The sequence below is a fragment of the Nanorana parkeri genome, unplaced genomic scaffold, assembly GCF_000935625.1.
Source record: "Nanorana parkeri isolate BGI_ZX_2015 unplaced genomic scaffold, ASM93562v1 scaffold439, whole genome shotgun sequence".
Lineage (NCBI taxonomy): Eukaryota > Metazoa > Chordata > Amphibia > Anura > Dicroglossidae > Nanorana > Nanorana parkeri.
In genome coordinates this window covers 507780-518032 of record NW_017306707.1, presented here as the reverse complement: position 1 = coordinate 518032, position 10253 = coordinate 507780, and the positions used below count along the sequence as shown (strand labels likewise).

General features: G+C 44.7%; 1 protein-coding gene across 1 annotated transcript in view; it reads left to right on the top strand.

The window, feature by feature from the left end:
- FSBP (fibrinogen silencer binding protein) overlaps nt 1-9145 on the top strand; it is a 15041-nt gene extending 5896 nt beyond the window's left edge. Inside the window, exon 2 of the mRNA XM_018560197.1 lies at nt 8612-9145. Coding sequence (XP_018415699.1) covers nt 8612-9128 — 517 coding nt within the window. The 3' untranslated portion in view covers nt 9129-9145. The remainder of the gene's footprint in view (nt 1-8611) is intronic.
- Nucleotides 9146-10253: the final 1108 nt, after the last annotated feature.

The following is a 10253-nucleotide window of genomic DNA, read 5'->3' as shown; positions in this document are numbered from 1 at the left end:
CACTGGTACTAATTTCCAGTATCTTTTTATTAATAATCACTTCACAAAAGAGTGCATCAAAAGACATGGGAAAGCCACACAAATTCATTTTATTAAGTATTGAAGAATCCAACCTCAGACTGATATGCATTCTAGCACGTTTTAAATATTTAATCATGTTGATTTGATTATTTATTGTATAATTTATCGAGATTAAAGGGGCTGCCATTGCTGAACTCCTTCTGAGGAAGTTGTCTGGCTGTCTTTGGTTGATGCATGTAAGTCAAAGTCCTAGTGATGTTAGAGCTTCTGACCTGCATACAGTACTTGTTGCAGGTCAGTGAACCTTAATGTACATAAGATACTGAATCAGCTTGACAACCAGGAAATTAGCATTTTTGGAAGGAGAGATTAGTAATGGCAGCCGCCATATTGTCTCAGTATAAGTTTCCTTTTGTCCAAAGGTCTGATTAGCTGCCCTGTATTGACACCTGCCTTAGATTCTGTGTCAATTGACTTTGGGCTTGTGTCAGTGGCATCACACTTCCGACAGCATTCAGAATTCATCCTACAGTTGACCACCTTCAGACCTGCATTTCACTTGTTTTAGGCCCCGTTCACACTGAGCGATTTATCGCGTGGTAATTCCCGCGATATCGCGGCTATTTACCGTGCGATATCGCTCTTTAATGCTTGGCAATGGGGCAAAGGGTCCTGCTGTCGCGGGTCGTGTGTCGCTGCAGCAGGACCCTTTTTGGAGCGGATTTTGCCACGATTCTAGCTTGCTCAATGCAAGCATTTGCGCGACAAATCACGCAAAATGCAAATCGCGTGACAAACGCGCGATTTTGCGAATCGCGTAGTGTGAATGGGGCCTTCAGCTGATTTTGCATTCCCATAGATTTGTATGGGAATGCAGAACTAGCTGGAAGTAAACAAAAGCCCATCTACATGGGTCCTTAACATGATCCTCTGGCTAGGCTTTGGATATTCAAGTAATTACATATTATTAACAAACGGTAAATACATGTCAAAGTATATCTAAACCCTCAAACAAAAATGTAATATATTGTAAGTTCCCAGTCCTTAGATTTGGTGGCTGCATTTGTTTCCTTTTTGAGGCTAAGTATAGCTGACAAACTAGGAGTGCAGAGATCTCGCACATCATGTCCTGTGTGCGCTGTGTTTATCAAGTCGGGTTTAGGCTCACAGTAGGGTAGGAGGGACCAAGATGGTGGAGTTAGGGGAACCCACAAAACAGTCTGACCCCACCGACAATTCCACTCTAAAGAAGGCCATTCTTAAGTTGGCTCTGCACTGAGCATTTTGTCTTGATCGAACAGTACAGGACACAGGCAGATTCAGACGACTGGGTAATATGCAAGTATCAACAAGTAATTGCACACTGGCTTGCCTGTGAGGACCTTCACATAACCCCTCTCACTCCCAGAAATCCAAAGTTTTCAATAGGATTCTTCAATCAAACTTTCTCTTGCTGTGTCCGGCCATAGTGGCAATTCTGCATCTTCTGGCTCAGTGTCCCACAACAACAGGTTCAGGGACCATACCTGGACCCTCCCTAATGGAAGACACAATGCAGGCCTGTAATGTCACTTCGGGCATTGGACCCTGCATTAGGTGCCCACCTTGGTATGTAGTGCAGCGCATTGGGTTAGCTGCAAGGTGCTATAAAAGTCTAGGGCAGTGGCATATCCGCACCTGTGTGATACCGTCCGTGAAGACCACTTGGGATGTATGCTCATCTGAAGTAAGTGAAGCCAAGGACACTTACACTCTCACCCCCCCCCCCCCCCCCTCCACTTCATTTAGATGGATGAAGCTGGGCATAGGAGTTACTGCCTGTGCCCTTCCTTGAATATGTTCCCTGACCTGGCCTTCTGTGTGCTCCTTCTGTAGTCCTGCCTCCTGGTGCTGTTCTGCCACCTTCTGCCCTCTCCTGTGCTGCCTCTGCATTTTTCCATGCCCCCACCCCCTTTCGGGGGCATCCGCCAATCGTGTGCAGCTTGGCAGTGGCTCCTGTGCAGTATGTGGCTGCCAACTTGGCACACTCAGCCACACTGGGTATGTGCTTTGCAGGTGGCCATATTGGGACTCCAGGTCCGTGTGGAGGGGCACCGGCAGCACGACACTGCCAGTTTTTGCTCTTGAGATGCTGAGCGGTTTGTTAGTGTCTGGGACATGCATCGGTTTTCACCCAGAGGACTGTGGTTTAAGGGACCATTCATTTAACCCTTTTTCCTCCAGATTGCTCCAGAGTACCCATGTTGGGCCCCTCACTATTACAGCGGATAGAGAACGGTAAGGGTCTGGGGGAGAAGGCCTTTCCAGCTCCACAGCTTCCAGTAGGCATGGAGGAGGTAGTAACAGAGATTTCCCCCGGGGACTCTGCTCCAGATGGTTTGTTTGTTAGCCACTTTTAGGCTTCCTGACCTGATGTGTTACCTCTGATGTGACCTATCAGGGGTACCTACTTTTTCCTGCCTTACCAAGGAGGATTGTATGCTGTCTATGTCTATAATTATGGTACATATTTCTGCTATGTTTGAGTTGTCTGGGTTCAAGAGGGCATAAAGCGCGGTCCTCCCTCTCCTTCCCCTTCTGACTCTCTGTTGTAAATGGCCATGGATAGTGCAGTTATGCCACACGAGGAGGATGGTGTGAAGGTTGAGGTTCGTTCATCTCCAGACTCTGAGGTTTCTTCTCAGGAGGAGCTGCCTTTGATTATTTCATTTCTGTGGTAATGAATAAACTGCGAGAGTGTTTTAACTATTGATCAACCTGTTCAGGCTTGCTCTAAAGTCACCAGAATGGGATCCCTTAAGAAGAAGAAGCCCAAGACCTTCCCTACATACTCCTTTGTGAAGGAAGTGTGATATGCGGATTGGCTGCATCCTAACAAGTTATTCACTACACTGAATCATTTTATGCAGCACTAACCACTGGAGTGGGTGTCCTGAACTTTTAAGGATACATTGGACAAGCACCGTGATGGCTTAAGACTTCCTTTGCACTTATTGGGCCTACCTTGCAGCTGGTAGTGGCTTTTATGGAGGTGTGTCAGACCTTGGCAATCTGGACAAAATATAAGCCCTTTGATCCTGGCTCCATTTCAGCACATGCTTCGATCTGGTGTAATTTGGAGCTTTTGCCTGTGGCCGCCGCTACTGTCCGTGAGCTCTCTAGACTGGTCCTTCTGTCAGTCCAGATGTGCAGGCTTCTTCGGCTCAAGTATTGGTTGGCAAAGCCAGCATACAAGAAGCACCCTGAGAGGATTCACTTTACGGGTGAATGCCTATGGAGAGGACTTGGTCTCTTTCATCAAGAAGGCAAAAGCACGCTCTTACCCAGCGGACAGAAGCCTAAAGCTGACCATACACTATTCAAATTTCTTCATGAAGCAGCCGAAATGTGCACAGTGAGTGCCCCTGTTGGCACCCTTCTGCCCTGCATCCATTGATCAGAAAATCGAAGGAGTCAGTTTAGCTGCAAGCACTTTTCAGGTATTCTGACAGCGGCTGGCGGCAGTGGGAGTTTCTTCATCCACGCGTGGATGGAGGAATCTGGTATTTTGTTTGTTCAGCCGGAGGGCTAAACAAATTGTACAGTGTGTGGTCTAGGGCTGCAGCTAACGATTATTTTCAAAATCTATTAGCTAATTATTAAGTTCGATGAAGCGGTTAAAATTAAAACAAATGGCTCCAGTGATGGACTACTAGTTTATCTTGAGATTGTAGTCCATCACAGGAGCAAGCTTGGAGGGGTGGAAGTAAAAACAAAAAGTGTGGTGTGCAATATAGTGAATTGGAAAGTGTCAAATAATACAGCAATCAATGCAGAATGGCACCGGCTATAGAGGACTACAAATCCCAGCAATAATACATTATACAGCGCAATACAGAATACTGGCAACTATAGAGGAATACAACAAATCCCAGCAATACATTATAGCTGGCGGTATTCTGCATTGTGCTGTGTAATGCACTATTGCTGGGATTTGTACTACTCTATAGCTGGTGGTATTCTGCATTGTGCTGTATAGAGGACTACAAATCCCAGCAATAATACATTATGCGGTGCAATGCAAAATATCACCAGCTATAGAGGAATACAACTCCCAGCAATAATGCATTATAGGATAATGTATTATTGCTGGGATTTGTTCTACTCTATAGCTGGTGATATTCTGCATTCTGCTGTATAATGTATTATTGCTGGGATTTGTAGTCCTCTATACAGCGCAATGCAGAATACCACCAGCTATAAAGGAGTACAACAAATACAGTGTGTAATGTATTGCTGAGATTTGTATTCCTCCAAAGCTGATGGTACATTGCTCTGTATAATATAGAGGAATACAAATCCCTATCCCAGCAATACATTATAGAGCACCATGTTAGGAAAGTGCAGGCTTACCTGAGCAGTCTTCCAGCAACTTGCTTCCAAGATCGGGACTGTCTGTCAGGTCCCCCCACGCCTGCTCCTCCTTGCTTCTTCTCCCCGCGTCGCTGTGCTGATCGTGAATGGTGGGTGGAGTGGGCGGGTCTGTCAGCAGCGAGCTTGAGGTGGGGAGGAGGTTGCGGCGTGTGTGGAGCTGCAAACGGGCAACTAATCGAAAGCCGATTAATCAATGATGGAAAACATTGACAACTAGGGCTGCAACAACTAATCGGCATAATCGATTATAATCGATTATTGGAAAAGTTGTCAACTTTTTCAACGTTTTCCATCATCGATTTGTTGTTGCAGCCCTAGTGTTGTCATCTTAAGGCCCCATCAGGTAAGCCTTCCATGATGTTATCCAGGAAGTGTTGCTTTCGCCTCTCCCAACCAGCTGGTACAAAATCAAAACCTGGGACCCAGTTTAAATGCAAGGCCTGGACTTCTAAGTTAGCCAAGCCCAGTAATAGGGTGCCTCCACTGCAGGAAGTGAGTGTACTTCTTACCCTTTACAGTCGTTTGGTCTTGAGACATACAGGATCTTTGGGTTCAATCCGTCATCTCTCAGGCTTACAAGCTGAAGTTTGTCCTACTCCCCTCCCCTTCCAAGTGAAAAGTAGCTCTCCAGGTGGCATTGCTGCAACTGCCTATGGAATTATTGCCCTGTCTCTCAGGGAGGAGGTTTAGAGTGTTTTATTTCAACTTTGTCATGGGTGTGAAACCCAACAGAAGGGTTTGCCCCATCCTAGACCTGAAAAGTCTCAAGTTCTTTCGGATTTGCCAGTGCCGCATGCAATTAAGTGCACGGTTGGTCATTGCTTCCTTTCAACAGTAGGATTTCCTAGCTTCGGTGGGTAATAAGTATTCCTACCTGCATGTGCCCATCTTTCCTCTGCACCAACTCTGCCTGTACTTTGCCTTTGGAGAGAATAATTTCCAATTTGTGTCGCTTTGCTTTGGCATGTCCATGGCCCCACTGGTCTTCACAAAGGTGCCGGCTGCTGTCCTTGCACTGTTGCATTCTCAGGGTGTCCATATTGTAAGGTACTCGGGATGACCTCCTGCTAAAAGCTACATCTGCACAGACACCGGAGAACTGTTCAGACATTAAAGTAATTTAGGTGGATCCACAACCTCCAGAAGTTGGCGCTGGGTCCAACTTACCGTCTGTATTACCTGTGCCTTCTCATTGACATGAAACAAGCCCACTGGCTGAACAAGAAAAAAAAATGCTTGATTTAGCTGTTTAGTATGGATGTGGAAAATCTCCCCTGCCAGCTATTGTATTCGGACAGCTGGCACCTGCCACTGACTGCAGCTGTTTGGCAACTGCTCTGGCGAAAGTCTAGGGGGGTGCAGGGTGAGTGCTGTATATTCTGGGGAGCTGCAGAGAATCCTTCTCGCCACAGTATATTTTCTTGAAAATACAGATAAATACCAGTTGGTACCTGTTAATACTGTTAGAACTGAAATCTCAAAAAATGTTTTCAGCCTTTCCAGCTATCTTGTGTACTACAGTACACCTCCCCCATATAATGAAAAGGAGGAGGTGTTTTTATTCCAAATCAGGACAGCAGCCTTGAGTGACAACACTGCCCCCCTGCTGAGGTCAGTGAGTACCTGTTTTAAAGGCTAGCCAAACACGGCTTGAATTTTTGGTCAATTATTCCTGAAATTTGAGCAGTGTGTAGCAACCCATCCTTTTGACAAGTAAAACATTTTTTAACTGACTTTTGTCTATGGAGCCAGGCCAAATATTTTCAGCCGAACATTGACTGCAGCCAGTCGGCTATTCTGGCAGCGGTGGCGCACCCTCTACTGCAGTGGTTCTCAACCTTTCTAGGGCCGGGACTCCTTGGTAACTTTAGCCAAGTTGTGGTGACCCTCAACGGTAACATTTAGGGATGAACCAAAACTAGTATCTGTGTGGGCTCCCAGTGCGGCTCTTTGGTGATCAAGCATTCACCTCTCCACTCCTGCCCGCTCCCCTCTCTCTGACCCTCTCCAGCCGCTGTTGCTGCAACAGCACCATCTAGGAGAACTGACACTGTTGCGCTAGGAGGAGGCTGAGGAGCATCTTACCTAGCACAGCACAAGGCATGTGGAGACCCCCTCAACTGTGGGTTGTGACCCACAGGTTGAGAACCACTGCTCTACTGTCAGAATTCAATAGCCCAGCAGGGAAGAGCGTTTTAAGGCTGGGTTCACACCGCTCTGTTTTAGCGCGCAGCTGGTGTCCACTGGGTGGTAGTGGGGTGTAGGGGTGCCTTGCGGTATTATGCACAAGGCGCGGTTTACTTTGTTTTTTTAAATTAAAGTAACACTAAACTCAGGGGTTCAATCTTAAACATGCATTTGAGTACCTTCACTAGTAACAAAAATGTATCTTATTTGTGTATCACTCGGCTGTAGATCCTCAAATAATCTCTGAATTGGTGCTGACGTTGTCCTGCCTTCTGGAGGGGGGCTACTATTGTTCCCCATGGTTCCTGTGTGTGTGTTGTAAAGTAGCCACCGCTCCAAGCTCGCTCCCATTGCTCAACTGTAGTCCTTAGAGAGCTGGGAACAATGCTATCAATAGTCAGCAGAGGCAGCGTGTACAGGAAGTTATCAGCCCAGAAGATTTCTGGAAGGATTAACACATTTTTTTGCAAGTACTGCACAGATATAGCAAAACATGTAATTAGACAAAAAGTGAGCAAATAAGAGAAGTTTAGTGTTAGGGTTTACATATACTTTAACCTAACAATATATTTAATATAACGGGCATTAACATGCTATAATGAACAGGTGGCTTAATGAACACAAACATTTTTTTGTTAGTAACTATATTTATTTAGTTGCTAATTAAATTCTTTGTTTACATCTTGCTGCCAGCCGAAGGCTAGATTTAGTGGTGGGCAGCAGAATGTAAACAATGGGGAGCAATAGCCAGCCTGCTATTGGCTATTTCAAATTGCATTAGCAGGCTGGCTATTGTACCCACCCACTGAGCAGAGGAGCGGACCTGAGAGAGTAGGAGATTGTGAGTCCCTCTGCACTCCTCACAGCGCTCCCAGCCCAAGCAGTAATAGTGGTGCTCGCAGTGACAATCACGGATGGCGCCGTGCAAATCAACAGTAAAAAGCAGAAATCACCAGCATGCGATAAATTATCGTTGATGTCCATTGCGGCCCCGAAACCAGCGTTTTGGGGCTGCACAGGGTCCCTTCATCAGGGCGGCCCCGAAACGTTGATTTTGTCTGTGAGGAATGGTCCGATTTAAATGGACATCAATTATATTTATTGAGTGTTGGTGATTTCTGCTTTTTACTGAACCTGAGAGAGAACACGTGCGTTGGGTGACTACTTCAGAGTTACTATTAACTCTCAAGCAACCAGAAAAGACCGTTATTCGGCACCAAGCAATCCCCATGGGTGCCGGATAACTGGGAGTTTGCTTTATAATGGAACACATTTTTAAAGTGAACCGAACTATGTGAATCTGATTGGTTTGAGGGAATTGTTTTGTAGGGCATCACCAAGATTAAAATCTTGCTTCGTGTGGTCCAGTTTTAAAGAGGACCTTGCATTGCTCCCATTAACACCTCGCCAAACAAATCAGCATCTGTGCTGCAGTTTCTTTTTTAGGCCTTGGCTGAAGAGTAGCATGATTGTCGCCATTACATATCACATGACCAGCAAACCAGATTCCCAGTTGGAACTGGGTTGTCTTAACAGTTCAGCATTCTCTGAATTCCAGCAGTCCGCGAAGTGTATTTGGCAAAGCCAAGCTCATTGTATTGTAAGCGTACTTTTTTTTTTACAAAGATGAGCAGTATAGATTATACTTCTAGAAAATATGTTTTCAAGATTCATCTTTAGACATGTGATGTTAGTTTCGCAATCTGGGGCAGGTGGCAACTAGCTGGTAGCTCTTAAGATACAGTGCAAGAGGGCGTCGAATGTTAGGGTTAGAAAAGCAACAGTGTCTGCCTGCACTAATCTCCTGTCTGCATTGATATAAACTGTGAGCGCTTGGATGTTTTGTTGCCCTGAGTGCATTAAGGTTATGCATATGTGTCTTGACTGCCCGCTTTCTGCTAACTAACCTTCTTAGCAGAATATTTGTTTCCTAGTAAATGTAGTGTTTGCTTGTTACACATGTTAATTGCGTGTTGTCTTTGAATTTCAGTGAATCGTTACATCTGGAGCCCGAACCAGCGATTCATTCTCTTCCAACGCCATTACCAGATCAGCATGCCACGGTCACTGTGCAGTTGGAGTCGGAGGAGGATGTAAAACCTCCACCCTCCGAGCTCATACCTCAGCCGGAAGCATCTCTAGAAGATGCCGAGGATCTGGAATTTGAACAGTCCCTAGATGGATCATTATCCCCGTCTTTATCCTCGGTGGACATGAGATTATCTCTGTCTCCGCCTTTACCTCGGTCAGAAGAATGCTTCAATCCGACCAGGCAGCATCTGAGAACAGACTGTGCCTGCAGCCCAGACATTTTACACTTGCTGAAGAAAGAGCACCAGATCGTTTTTAACAACCAAAAACAATACGGATTTTACATCAAAGAAAAACGAGAAGCCTTAAAAAGGAGGCAACACCTGGAGGAAGAATTGCTCAAATCCAAAATTAAAGTGGAGAAATTAAAAGCAATTAAACTGAAAAGAGACTTGCCCGAATACAGCATTTTGTGAAGTTTACTTTGTCTTGTATTTTTAGTTGAATATGTTTGTATGCATCTGAAGGTAACTTATAGTATACCAGCTTCTGTGATGGTATATGATAAGTGACCAGTATCATGTCATACTGCCTCCATTCCTAAGTACTTTGCTGTCTTTAACAATATAGGATAATATATGGACAATCACTTGGCCCTTTTCTCACCAAGCATTGTGCTGTGGCAAAAAAAAATGCATTTTACAGGCATTTTCTGCCTCCATACTAATAAATTAAAATGCATGGGTTTTTTTTTACACGTTTTACATGCATTTTCAAAGCTATGACTAGAAAAGTCATAAAAAGTGGTAGAATTATTACATTATTTCCATGCATTATTAAAATGCATAGAAAGTGCAGGTAAAATGCACAAATTGCATAAAAACATAATTGTGCTGCTTGTAAAGTCTGTCAAATTTGTATTTTTCTGTTCAAATGTGGTAATGTATACATGATATTTGTATGAGCCATTCTATAATACTAGAAGCCAAAAGGCTAACAAAAACCCTTCCAAGTCAGTTGAATATTTGGCAATAATTTTATAAATGTTTGCTCATCCTTATTTGCTTCTCATCTGAAGATATTTAAATAGGATTTTCCATGTATTTGTTGAAAATGTTCACATTCAGTGCTGAGGGGGAGGTTCTTCAAAGGTTCAGTCTCCCTATTGCGATAAACATTACAGAACTAAACACTCTTTCATTTAAGTGCCCATTCACACCGGGTGATTGTGGATCAGCACGGTTACCGCGCTGATTTCAAAAGGGAGGTTTTAATTGCGTTTCAGCGCTGAAACACAATCTAAAAATGCCCCAAAAAAGCGCGGTTCCATTGAAAGCTGTATGGAAACCGCACTGACTCGCGCGGTTGCATGAACGGTCCCCATAACAATGTTTGGGATCGTTCATGTCGGCGGATCCGTGTGGCCGAACCGCCTTGGTGTGAACGGGGCCTAAAGTGGAGTTTAAATCCTCAGGTTTTTTTCTTTTCAGTCTCTGACTTATTGGGAAGATATAGCGGCCTAGCAGGAAGTAAAAGGAGATTGCTTCAAAGCAAGAGGTTATCCCTTTTAGACAGCAGGACGGGTTTATCTGTTGGAAGAT